The sequence below is a fragment of the Mustela lutreola genome, chromosome 7, assembly GCF_030435805.1.
Source record: "Mustela lutreola isolate mMusLut2 chromosome 7, mMusLut2.pri, whole genome shotgun sequence".
Taxonomy (NCBI): domain Eukaryota; kingdom Metazoa; phylum Chordata; class Mammalia; order Carnivora; family Mustelidae; genus Mustela; species Mustela lutreola.
The window spans coordinates 6,926,477-6,939,804 of NC_081296.1; the positions used below are offsets into that span (position 1 = coordinate 6,926,477).

General features: G+C 50.5%; 1 protein-coding gene across 2 annotated transcripts in view; it reads left to right on the top strand.

Moving 5' to 3' along the window:
* HOMER2 (homer scaffold protein 2) overlaps nucleotides 1-13,328 on the top strand; it is an 88,003-nt gene that overhangs the window by 67,446 nt on the left and 7,229 nt on the right. For both annotated transcript variants that reach the window (XM_059179879.1, XM_059179880.1), the window contains exons 4-8: nucleotides 1,474-1,566; nucleotides 6,931-7,037; nucleotides 9,812-9,968; nucleotides 11,712-11,822; nucleotides 12,637-12,717. In XM_059179879.1, the coding sequence (XP_059035862.1) occupies nucleotides 1,474-1,566; nucleotides 6,931-7,037; nucleotides 9,812-9,968; nucleotides 11,712-11,822; nucleotides 12,637-12,717 (549 nt within the window). The remainder of the gene's footprint in view (nucleotides 1-1,473; nucleotides 1,567-6,930; nucleotides 7,038-9,811; nucleotides 9,969-11,711; nucleotides 11,823-12,636; nucleotides 12,718-13,328) is intronic.

A 13,328-nucleotide genomic window follows, 5' to 3' on the forward strand; every position in this document is an offset into this window, starting at 1 on the left:
GATCACAAGTAGGCAGAGAGGCAGGCAGAGAGAGAGAGGAGGAAACAGGCCCTCCGTGGAGCAGAGGCCCGATGTGGGGCTCGATCCCAGGACCTAACCCACTGAGCCACCCAGGCGCCCCGAAACAGTTTTTTAAAGGTAGAGAGCATCATATAATCAACCCCCATATACATATCGCTTATTAGTGATATGTATTAGGCTCAGTGCTTATTAACATTTGCCACATTTCTTCCTCTCTTTTATTGTTTTTGAAGTCTTTTTTTTAAAGATTTTATTTATTTATTTGACACAGAGAGAGATCACAAGTAGGCAGAGAGGCAGGCAGACAGAGAGAGGAAGGGAAGCAGGCACCCTGCTGAGCAGAGAGCCCGATGCGGGGCTCGATCCCAGGACCCTGAGATCATGACCTGAGCCGAAGGCAGAGGCTCAACCCACTGAGCCACCCAGGCGCCCCTGTTGAAGTACTTTCAAGGACACTGCAGACAGCAAAAGATTTCAGTGTCTGTCTCTAAAAAGTAATGATGTTTTCCCTCATGACCATGACATCATTGGCGTTTCTTTCTTTTTTTTTTTTTTAATTTTATTTATTCATTCGAGAGAGAGAGAGCATGTGTAGGGAGGAGCAGAGGGAGAGAGAATCTGAAGCAGACTCCACACTGAACACAGAGCCTGATGCAGGACTCGATGCCATGACCCTGAGATCTTGACCTGAGCCGAAACCAAGAGCCTGACACTCAGCTGACCGAGCCACCCAAGCACCCCAGTTTCCCCCCAGTTACAGATGGTCTGTTCAGCACACAGTCATAGGCTACATGTTGCCTTTTGCTGTTTTGCATTTTGCTATTTTATATCTTAAGCTTTTAAAATCTAGAACAGTGCCTTCTCCCCAACTCTTGATCTTGTTGGTTTCCGTCATATTGTAGGAGTTCTTGGATCTTTCCATCGAGGTGGTGAAGTTTAGGGTGGACCCTTCTGTGATACAGCTACACTTACGTTCCTGCCATGGGAGGCGCTTGTTTTTACTACTTCATTATTAAACTAGCTTCAGCAGCCTGGAAGTGATCAGATCAGATCAGGGGCACCTGGGGGGCTCAGTTACACAGCCCACTCTTGGTTTCAGCTGGGGTCATGATCTAAGGTCCTGGGATCGAGCCCCGTGTCAGTCTCCGCGCTCAGCAGGGAGTCGGCGAATCAGCTTGAGGTCCCTCTCTGCTTCTGCCCCTCCCCCATGCCCATGGGCTCTCTCTCTTTAAAATAAATAAATCTTTAAAAAAGTGATTTGGATCTGACCTTGGCTGGTAGTTTGATGGAAGAAGCGTTCCTTATGTGCATTTCTTTTCATCTCAAATAAAACCATCTTCTGGATTTATATGGTTTATTGACTTAAAATGAGTGCAAAGCACCGAAGTTGGGTTCTGAAAACCAGCGCGCTCAGGGCCGAGAACAACTCCAGTAACTCCTGTTCACGCTCAGTTTGCAGAGAAGTTCCAGGAGGTGAAAGAAGCTGCCAGGCTGGCCAGAGACAAGTCCCAGGAGAAAATCGAGACCTCGAGCAACCATTCCCAGGTACGTAATTTGTGCACAAAATAAATCCGGTGTGGGATCAGTAAGTGGGACTCTTTGTTCCTTGTCACTTTGACAAGAAATAGGGACTTGTGGCAGGAGGGCAGTTTGAAGGCTCTTCCGGCGGCTCACGTGCTCCTGCTGAGGTGGATAAGACATGTTTGCACGAGGCTCGGATTTTCCAGATGTGCCAGCACATCTGGACAGAAAGCAGCTGATGCGATTAGAATCGCTGCACACCCCTGGCTGCTCAGAGGCATTCTCTGTCACTGTGTTTCCGCACCAGAGAGAAGCAGGGTGTTTCCCTCCTGTGCTGGGAGGTGTGCATCGAAAATACGGTGCCTCGTGCCTGCGACACGGAAAACTCGGTTGATGCTAGGGAGCCCCGGTCTCTGTTTTGTTCTGTTTTTTTAAAGAGAGAGAGCAGAAGTGAACTGTTTGGTTTTTTTAAAGATTTTTATTTATTTATTTGACAGACAGAGATCACAAATAGACAGAGAGGCAGGCGCGGGGGGGGGGGGGCGGGAAGCAGGCTCCCTGTTGAGCAGAGAGCTGGATGCAGGGCTCAATCCCAGGACCCTGAGATCATGACCTGAGCCGAAGGCAGAGGCTTAACCCACTGAGCCACCCAGGCGCCCGTCTGTCTATGTTTTAATAAAGCTGGACGGGAGATGGTGTTCCAGCAGCCCTGGATTTAGCAAAGGAGATGTGGCTTTGCCAGAAATTAAGTGTTCTGTCTACTTGAAAGTGTGGTGATTGACCAAAAGGAATCTCTTTTAACCCAAAGTAAAAATCCCTGCATTCTTGATGTCTGGTTTGGCATATGTAGTGGAGGGCAGAAGGCCTGACTGAGGGGTAAGATTCTGCGCAGAGAGATAAGGGAACAGGAGACAGTGGGGGGAAGGTTCGGGGTTGGGACTAAGCATGGTGCAGCAGCAAGACAGCCGGGAGTCTGCCTGGCGGGAGCGGAGTGCACTGTGGGAGGAATTAGAGATGTGCTTGGAGATTCTTTATTTCTAGTTTATTAATTATTATTTACTTAATTGTTATTCATCGTTTGGGCAGACATTGGAGGTGTTGCATGATAGTTTCTCTGGAATCGACATGAGGGCGTTGCTTGCAGGTGGGAAGGAAGTCGGAGTGACAGACAGCGGGCAGATTGGCAAGGACACAGCCCCGGGGGTAAAGAGGAGGGGGTGGAGGTTGGGGACAGCCAGGGGACTGGGCTGTCAAGTTGGACATTTTCAAGTTGACCGTCTGCTTTAAAGAAATAATAGCTGAAGCCTTGAGTATACCAAGAAGCAGTGTGGGGGGCTGGTGCCTGGGGGGCTCAGTCGGTTAAGCGTCTGCCTTCAGCTCAGGTCATGATCCCAGGGTCCTGGGATCAAGTCCCATATCTGGCTTCCTGCTCTGCGGGGCGCCTGCTTCTCCCTCTGCCTGCTGCTCCCTCGGCTTGCGCTTTCTCTCTGGCAAATAGATAAATAAAATCTAAAACAGTAAAGAAAGAAAGAAGCAGTGGGAAAAGGGAGGGCAAAGCTAGAGCCTTGGAAAATGCACCCAGCTGTGGGAAGAGCGCCCCGGAAGACTGCAGAGAAGGAGACCTCTCCCCATCACCGACCCCGAGGCAGGAGCACGCTCCGCAGGCAGGGCTCTGCATTTGCTGCCGGGGCTGGCCCCGAGGACCCGGGATTTCCCAGTGCCTGTCCTGGCTCGTCATATGAAAGATACCCTGTGTGAATTTACGAAATGTGTATTAGGCTTCAGGTGAACAGGAACTTTCCTGAATCTTTCTAAAGAATCTTTAATATGATCTGAATGACGCTCTTAATTTCATACACTAATTACCATACTGAGTAAATCGCTGAAGACCTGTAAAATTGGATACCAGCAATGGTCCATAACCTAAATAGAGTTTCTAATATATGATCTTTTTCTGAATACCACATATTATAGAAGTATCCTTGAACTTCATAATCAGAAGTTCTTTATGTAAGGTTTCTGTTTTAATGTTTGTTTTTACCAAAAAAGTTTTTTTTTTTTTTTAAATTTCAAAGGGTTTATTTAGCCATTTGAGAGAGAGCCTGGGCATGGAGGGAGGGACAGAAGGAGAGGGAGAATCTTAAGCAGGCTCCCTGCTTGTGTGGAGCCCGTAGTGGGGCTCTGTCTCACGACCCTGAGATCATGAACTGAGGCAAAATCAAGAGTCAGACGCTTAGGGGCGCCGGGGTGGCTCAGTGGGTTAAGCCTCTGCCTTCAGCTCAGGTCATGATCCCAGATCCTGGGATCGAGCCCTGCATCGGGCTCCCTGCTCAGTGGGAAGCCTGCTCCTCCCTCTCCCACTCCCCCTGCTTGTGCTCCCTCTCTCACTATCTCCCTCTGTCAAATAAATAAATAAAATCTTAAAAAAAAAAAAAGTCAGACACTTAACTGACTGAGCCACCCAGGTTCACCCCCCAAAAAGGTTTGTTTTTTTTTTTTTTTTAAAGATTTTTCTTATTTACTTGACACAGAGAACACAAGCAGAGGGCGCAGCAAAAAGAGGGGTGAGAGAAGCAGGCTCCCCGTTGAGCAGGATGCCCAATGCGGGGCTCAATCCCAGGACCCTGGGATCAGGACCTGAGCTGAAGGCAGCTGCTTAACCGACTAAGCTACCCAGGCGTCCCCCCGCAAAAGCATTTAAACCTTAAAAAAACAACTATATCCCTAAGGTGCTATTTTATATATATGTATTAATTATATGTCAGCTTTTTGTCTCCAAGCTTTAGTTTTCATTTATCTTCCTGACGTTTCCCCAAATGTAGAGATCATCGTACATTTTTTGTGCATTTTTATTGGAAAACATACATTTGCTTGCTTTCCTGAATCTCTTAGGGAAATGAACACTTTGGGTAAGTTTCCCAAATATTTGAAGATCTTAAAACATCCTACATGGGTCTTATCCTGAAGGTGAAAGCAATACTATTTACCGTAAAAAAAAATCAAAACCGTGCGGTAGTCTAAACAGGAGAATGGGAACGACCTGCTTTCTCACAACACAAAGACACTGTTCATGTTTAGGTGTGTTCCTGATATTTATATATATATATATAAATTTTATAATATATTTTTATATTTTTTAACCTTTTTACTTTTTATTTTTAAGATTTTATGTATTTATTTGACGGAGATAGCGAGAGAGGGAACACAAGCAGGGGGAGTGGTAGAGGGAGGAGCAGGCTTCCCGCTGAGCAGAGAGCCTGATGCAGGGCTCGATCCCAGGACCCTGGGATCATGACCTGAGCCGAAAGCAGACGCTTAACCAACGGAGCCCCCCAGGCGCCCCAACTTTTTTATTTTATATTTCATGATCATTCCCCTGTGTTTTCAAATATCCCTTTTCAAAACTACGTCAATGGCTAGCCTAGCATTTGTCTGTATAGCAACATATTCCATTAACCCACACTTTGGGACATCGATGTGATTTCTAATTTTCAGGAATATAAATGACCCTGTGATCAACGTCTTTGTACATCTCTGCATTTGGTAATTTCTACAGGATAAATTCTTGAAAGGATTAGGTTAAAAGATAGGGACATTTTAAAAGCTTTTGACAAACACTGCAGACTTAGCCTATAGAAACGTATGGTTCTGACTCCCACCAGCAGGGACTGGGAACAATTTTATCCTCCCACACTCTCACCAACAAAGCTTTGTTGACTTGACAGCAGGAAAATGTATTCTGTTGGCTTTTTTCACTTCACGTTTCTTTACCAGTGAGATTAAATATTTTTTGTGTTGATTGATTCTATCCATTTCTTCTTCTGTAAATGTCAATTATGTATATTTTTCCTTTTAAAAAAGAATCGAAGTATTCATCTTTTTGTGTTGACTTTTTTTTTTTTTGAGATTTTATTTATTTGAGAGAGAGCAAGAGAGCATGAACACAAGAGGGGTTAGGAGTGGGGAAGAGGCAGGCAGAGAGAAAGTGAGAATCAGACTCCCCTCTGAGAAGGGAGGCTTGATCCCAGGACCCTGGGATCATAACCTGAGCCAAAGGCAGATGCTTAACCGACTGAGCCACCCAGGTGCCCCCTTTTTGTGTTGCTTTCTAAGAATTTTATTTTTTAACATGGTTATTTTTGAACATACTCAAAGCTAGGCAGAATTGTATAATGAACCTCCATGCGACATACAGATCAGCTTTAAACAATTAGGAATTTAAGATCAATTGTTTGCTTGGTGCCCCCCCCCCGAATTTTAAGCAAATCTTAAACATCTTATCATTTCCCCCATAGCTATGTCAGCATGTGGCTCTAAAAAGACACGGCCTCTTGAAGTTTTTCAGATAAGAAAGGTATTAACATCTTGTTTTTCATATATGCAAATGTTCAGCAGCCGATATTTTCCCCAGGTTTTTGTGCATTTTTAATTTTGTTTACGGCATTTTTTTTTTCCAGTGCAGAAATTCAGCGGTAGTCAAATGTAGGCATCGTTCCCTCCGTGGTTCTTTCCTTTGCCTTTATGCTCAGTGGAGGCCAAGATCGAAGAGCTTCTCCAAGAACAAATGAGATTTCACCGCCCTGTGGCATGACTTATTACAGAAAATATTTCAGAATATTTATAATAAGGCTAACGAGCCGTGGAGGCCACACACACATCCACGGCTCATCCCTGCTGGTTTCGCGCGTCTTGCTCTCTCTCTGGCCCCAGGGGCTATAGGTTGTCTCCATTTCTGATACTTTTTCTCTTTTCCTCACTCACTGTTTCTTGTCCCCTGTTGTAAGCCCCACTCCCCTCTCGTCCGTGGCTTTGGTGTTGAATAAGGGAGACCGGGTATGCAGGCTTGTCTGGTGGCTCTGTGGAGTGGGGTACCACGACCGACGTGTGCTCTGGTCAGGAAGGTTCACACGCTTTCTCAGCTTTCCCTGGACTCCTCCGGGCCTTTTCCTTGGGTCTTTTTTGTTTTTTTAAACAACTTTTTTTTAAGGATTTTATTTATTTATTTGAGACCGAGAGATACAGAGAGAGAGAACAGGAGTGCAGGGAGCTGCACAGGGAGAAGCAGGCTCCTGGCTGAGCAGAGAGCCTGATGCGGGGCTCGATCCCAGGACCCCGGGATCATGACCTGAGCTGAAGGCAGACACTTAACTGACTGAGCCACCCAAGTGCCGCCCCCCATTTTTAAAATTAAGTTTCCTCGGAAGAATGTAATGATTGCTAGCCTCTCGTGCTAGTCTTGGTCGCGTTCTGGTCTGACAAGTTGGTTGTCCCCTGCTCATGAACATACTTTCTCATTATGCCTGACCTGCTGCTACTATGAGCAAATCCGGTGTGAAGGTGACTCCCTTTGGCCCAGAACCTGGGTGTGAAACCCCGTCTTCTACTCAGGTGTCCAGCGTCAACGGGACAGACGATGAAAAGGCCTCTCACGTGGGTCCTGCTGACGCACAGCTTAAGTCTGAGAACGACAAGCTGAAGATCGCCTTGACACAGAGGTATGGCTGTTTGCAATCCACAGGGCCTTTTCCCGAGGTCACTGCCTCCCGCGGCCTTTCCCGCCAGGTGGGGTTTCATGAGGAGACCAGGTCCTGCTCAGAGTGTCTGGTCTTGTCTCCGGGCCAAAGCAAGGCCAGCTGGCTTCATGGTTGTTCTCTGTCTGACCGCCCAGACCAGGAGCATATGTGCCCGCCGGTGTGTGTGTGAGATTTCCGATTGTGCGAAAGAGGTGTGTGTGTGTGTGTGTGTGTGTGTGTGTGTGTATACAAGTGTGAGAGAGACTGGTCCCTGTGCTTCTGTTTTGTTCTGGTTTTTTGAGGAAACAAATATATCATTGATTTGTACAGAGTAAGACTGAATCTCAAACATCCAAGAAAAATCTATAAAAAACTGTTAAGAATACAACCTCTCACAAAAATCAATAGCTTTTCTAGATACAAACAAGCGTCACATAAAATATGTATTTGAAGATGAGAAATTCCTTTGTGATACGAACTAAAACCATCAATTACATGAACTAGAAACATAAATACAGAAAACTTAATGGCACAGAATCTCTGTGAAGAAAGTTTTAAAATGATTTTGAGGGCCATAAATGAATAATTTAACAAATAGAAAGATATATTCTATTGGGAGGTGGTAGAAATGTCTTCATATTTAAAAAGAATCCATTTCCTATAAATGGATGCATAAATTTAACATAATCCCCATAATAAGATCAACATGATTTTAATTTTTAATGACTACACAGGCTGTGCTTACATTTTCCTGTCTTGAGAGCGTGGCCCATTTCCCGACGGCTGGGCTGGCCCTGTGAGCCCGCTCAGAGCGGCTGTCCTTGGGAATCACGCTGTCCCCATCCCAGACGGGGGCTTGGCCAGCTCCCCCCAGCCTTTCTGTGGCTGAGAAGCTGCTCTCCCCAGACTTGCCCCATTAAAAAGCTAGATCACATTAACTCCATTTTACAGGAGGAAACTGAGGAAACTGAGTCTCAGTGGTAAAATGCATCCTTGCTTAAGGTCATGTTAAGGCGATTTCCCCACCGTCCTGCCTGCTTTTCACTCTTTTGTTGTTTAAGACACAAGATGCTGTTGGATGAAAACGTTCCACCCCTAAAAATAAAGGTTTTTTTAAATCCCAACTTAATGAGCAAGGGCATTCTAGGAATGGGTGTGAAGCCATTTCCCTAAAGCAGCTTAAATTCTCCATCATGTGTTCTGAGATTAACCAGATTCCATCTTGCTATTTTTTGCCTGTAGTGTTTGAAACTGAAAGCTTGTATTTCTAGTCACGTTCCCCCGTCCTTGAGGCTGTGGGATGGAGGAGAACACAGGTTACAGAGAAACATTCCTATTTACTTACCCCCCCCACAAAAAAAAAGGCCTTTAGAGACAGAAGTGACATCAGCCAGGCCGGATTGATTAGAAGCCGGACACTTTGAGTGGGGTGTGTCCTGCGTGTCCTGTGTACCCACGTGTCTGTGTGTCCACATGCCCTGTGTATCCTGCGGGTCCTCTGTGTCCTGTGTGTCTTGTGTGTCCTGCGTGCCCACGTGTCCTGTGTGCGCTGTGTACCCACATGTCTGTGTGTCCACGTGTCCTGTGTGCCTCCGTGTCCTGAATGCCCTGCGTGTCTTGCAGGTCCTGCATGTCCTTGTGTCTTTTGTGTCCTGTGGATCCTGCATGTCTTGCGTATCCTGCGTGCCCACATGTTCTGTGTCCGTGTGTCCATGTGTCCTGTGTCTTGCATGTCCTACATGCCCACGTGTCCTGCATGTCCTGTGTGCCCACATGTCCTGTGTGTCCGTGTGCCCACGTGTCCTGCATGTCCTGTGTGTCTTGCGGGTCCTCCATGTCCTTGTGTCTTACGTCTTACATGTCCTGTGTGTCCGTGTGTCCACGTGTCCTGCATGTCCTGTGTGCCCTGCATGTCTTATGGGTCCTACGGGTCCTGCTTGTCCGTGTGTCTTATGTGTCCTGCATGTTGTGTGCCCACATGTCCTGCGTGTCTGTGTGTCCTGCATGCCCATGTGTCCTGCGTGCCCACGTGTCCTGCGTGCCCACGTGTCCTGCGTGTCCTATGCAGCTCTGGCCTCGGGGTACCTGCAGCTCCGCGCACGTGTGGTCTGCAAAGCCAGAAGGCAGAAGGACCATGAACCAGACCCTGAGGGGAGCCCGATTGTGGTTTGTTTCTTGAAACTACTCCTCTGTGAAGCACGTAGGATGGAAGACAAAGGCGAGATTGCTTTGGTCGCATGGAGGCGTCCCACAAACCTGTGGACCTCCCCCACCCCTGAGGTGACATGAGGTCGGCCAGGGGGACACACAGTCCCTGTCCCCTCTGCCCTCTGGACGTCAGCTTGGATTCCCTACGGGCTGGGAGGAGGCACAGGTTGTCACGTGTTGCTGGGCTGCCCGTCACGCCCAGGGTCCTGGTGTCAGGGATTCCTGAGACCCTCGAGGGCCTGTTTCAGAGCCTGCGACCCTGGGGCTCGCTTCAGGAAGAGACAGGACAGCAGCGTCTGGGGCAGGGGCTCTGCAGGGAGCGAGGGCTTCCTTCCGAGCTTCGGCTGCTCCTTCCCCAAGAGTTTTGTGCTTTCCTGAAGCGATTCTTTAAGAAAGCAGCCTGGCAAGGTGACCTGTTGGCACTAGAGAGGCTCCAGCCCTTCATAGCACCTGATCCCCCGTGGCCAGCGGGGGGGCCAGGGTATGGTGTGGGGTCAGGCGGGGTGGGTGGCCCCCAGCGTCCGGGTCACCGCCTGGCCTGCCCGCAGTGCCGCCAACGTGAAGAAATGGGAGATGGAGCTGCAGACCCTGCGGGAGAGCAACGCGCGGCTGACCACGGCGCTGCAGGAGTCGGCCGCCAGCCTGGAGCAGTGGAAGAGGCAGTTCTCCGTCTGCCGCGACGAGAACGACCGGCTCCGGAACAAGGTGGGTGCCCGGGCACCGGGGGGTCCCCGTCCACCTCGCTTGTCCCACCACCTCCCTTGCCACTCCCTGCGGCGGGACGAAGCGTCGCTGTCACTGTCGCTCCCCCCACCTCCCCACTTTCCCGAGCAGGAACACGAGGGAGTGAGCAGGTTTCATCTGGCCTCAACCCTCTGACGCCGGTCAGGGGTGGCCCTCCTGTGGCACGCTCCGTGGTGCATTCATTTTGGGTAGAGGACAGAGAGCCAGAGGGTGAGCGAGGACAAGAGATTCAGGGAACCACGAGGAGCGTTCCCTCCGCCGCCCGACTGCCATGCCACCGCTGCCAGAAAATCCCCCATGGAGACCCTGGGGTCCCTGTGTGTCCATGCTTTGATGCTCAGCACGTTGGTCTGGCAGGCCGTGGGCAGCAGCTTCCGTGTAAGTGTTAGGGGGTCACATCACCCCAAGACAGGTCTTCGCTCTCCCTGGCCCCCCCATCTGTAAGCTGCCCTGAGTGGAGCCTGAATGGAGCCACCAGAGGCCACTCCCCTGCTCGCCCAGCTTCGCTGCAGATGGCACATAAAACTGCCTCGTGTCATTGTTTCACTTCCATGCTGCAAGTGCTGACCGTGAGGGCACCAGGCCAAGTGCTGACTCCGTGCGTTCCCTGCCGGGGCCAGGCCGATCTGGCTGCCAGCGGGATCGAATGCCCAGTCTTCTTTCCAAGCAGGGAGCTGGCTCTGTCCCTTTGCATGAGTGTGATGGGGGAAGAGAGGAAGTACACTCCTTAGAGTTTGCTGCCTGATTGGGAAGCACTGGGAACTTGATTTCCAGGACACCAGGTAGAAGGAGGTGGAGTCCCCAGTGGCTCCTGGAGCTGGGGGTTCAGATCCCAGGGGCTGGCGTGCAGCTGCCTCTGAAAGTGTCGTCATTGTGACCACCCAGCGCCCTTGGCCTTGAGGACTCCTTCCTGCTTGTGGGACCCCACCAGTGGGGGGCTTTTGTGTTATTGCTGGTTCCCTTCTGCCTTGTACTCTGCACACTCTCTCTGGCCACTGGGAAGCGCTCAGCGTCGGAACGCAAGGCCAAGGCTGTGAGGCCTTTGAACCCCTTCCGAGGGGTCAGGCCTGGGAAGGGGAGGAGAAGGCACTCTGGGGATTCACCCGTCCAGCCTGTACCTCTCAGCTCTCCCGGAGGAGCCTCGCCACAGGCCAGGCCCTCCTGTGTGCGTCAGTAAGGAAAGGTCACCCGGGTTTAAAATGTTTGAAATGTCATTGCGTCTCACTGGGCGGCCGGTGACCCACAGCGTTGATCAGTTCTCTTCCCTGCGGTCTTAAACCTTTCCGATGAAATAGAATAATTCAGGACATGATCAAGTGATGTAAAAAGTCATTATGGGGAGAAGCAGATAGATTCATGGGACACCTGGTCCCTACTCGAGACAAGTCCTTTAAAGCAAACTACCGTTCCCCCCTGTGGCGGTGAGAGGGAAACAGAAGCCAGGAGCATCCCGTGGCCAGGTTTTGTGACTGCCGTGGCTCTGCTGGCGTTAGACAGGGCATCTTGAGCACGCAGGGAAGGGCGGGTAGCCTCGCGGGGGAGCCACACGGGGTCTGCTTGTAGCCACAGGGAACAATGCGTAAGTGGGTTAGTTCACAGTTTGTTGTGAGAGCGTAAACAGCCGTGGTGAACTTCAGTCGTGGTGAACAGCTCAGCGGCCGGAGTAGGGGAGCCTCCCGGCCTCAGCCCGTGGGTGCGTTACAGATAGACGAGCTGGAGGAGCAGTGCAGCGAGATAAACCGGGAGAAGGAGAGGAACACGCAGCTCAAGAGGAGAATCGAGGAGCTGGAGTCGGAGCTGCGGGAGAAGGAGACGGTGAGTGGAGGCGCCCGCCGGCCCTGTCTCCCGGGACCCGGCAGGTGTCTCGGGGTAGGGGGGTGTGACCAGCCCTGGGTGGGAGGGGGGCAGCACGGGGGCCAGCCAAGAGCTGCACCGAGGCTGGGATGCAAGGGGGAGCCGGACATTCATAAAACAGCCGGAAACATTTGTGGGTGATCTGTCCTCGGAAGTGGCTTTGTGCTGTCCATCCAGCGAGAGCCCCTGCAGTGCGGGCGTTTGTTTTCTGGGGGAGGAGTGCACAGGACCGCTAAGTGCACGGACGCTGGAGACTGTGGACCAGGCACCAATCTTACGCCTCAGTTTGCCTAGAAGATGGGGATGCTGAGAATCCCCATCTCTTTGTGGTGGTGTACAAGCTTCCCGTGATAACACACGTGACACACTCAGCCTTCGAGATTACCCGCGTGCTGAGTACTGACTCCAGCACCTCTGTTATTCTCGAGGACGGTGCAGACTCCAAGAGCTGCTTCCGCTAACATACACACAGATCGTGCTTTTTTAAGGTTTTCTTTTTCTTTATTTTTTTTTTTTTAAGATTTTATTTATTTATTTGACAGAGAGATTACAAGTAGGCAGAGAGGCAGGCAGAGAGAGAGAGGAGGAAGCAGGCTTGCTGCTGAGCAGAGAGCCCGATGCGGGACTCGATCCCAGGACCCTGAGATCATGACCTGAGCCAAGGCAGCAGCTTAACCCACTGAGCCACCCAGGCGCCCTTTTTTAAGGTTTTCAAGGAGACGTTCTATCTGACTTGCTTTCACATCCTTTTTCATTTTCATTTCGTCCCCTGTAGGAATTGAAAGACCTCCGCAAACAAAGTGAAATCATACCTCAGCTCATGTCAGAGTGTGAATACGTCTCTGAGAAGTTAGAGGTAGGAGGGGCGCCTCCCTTCACCTTGGCCCAGACCAGAAGGCATCCGTGGTGTTACTCGTCTCTCTGGGGCCTCCCCTCTCACAGCTCCCCTGGTAAAGAAGAGTGACTTCCTAGTCAGGAGAAGCCCGCAGTCCCGGCACGACTGGCTTGTGCTTTTTGTGCTTCTGTCAAAGTGGCCTGTGCAGAGCTGTAGTGCAGGGACCGTGTCCCACCCCCAGAAGTCTCCATGGAGCCTTAGGGCTGTGAGGAGCGGGGTGAGGGCAGGGCAGAGTGTAAGCCCCAGAGCAGGGCCACCTCTCTACTCTCCAGCCAGTGACCTTGAACATGACCTTGAGCGGTGCCCCTCACTGGCCTCAGATTCCTGATCACGTCCTGTTTCACCTCCCCCTACTTCAGGAGCACGTTATTCAGGTGTACGACCCCAGTATCAGCCGCTGGTTCCTGGAAACCCAGAAAGTCAGCCCCTCACTGGGTGTGTGGGGCGCTGGCCTATGCCTCTGTTAGGGACTCAAAGCCACCCTGCCCTTAGGAGGAACCCAACTGGCTCCCCAGTCACACCGCCTGATCCCAGAGCGGGGACTGCCGGCCCTGAGTCTGGCACAGCCCATC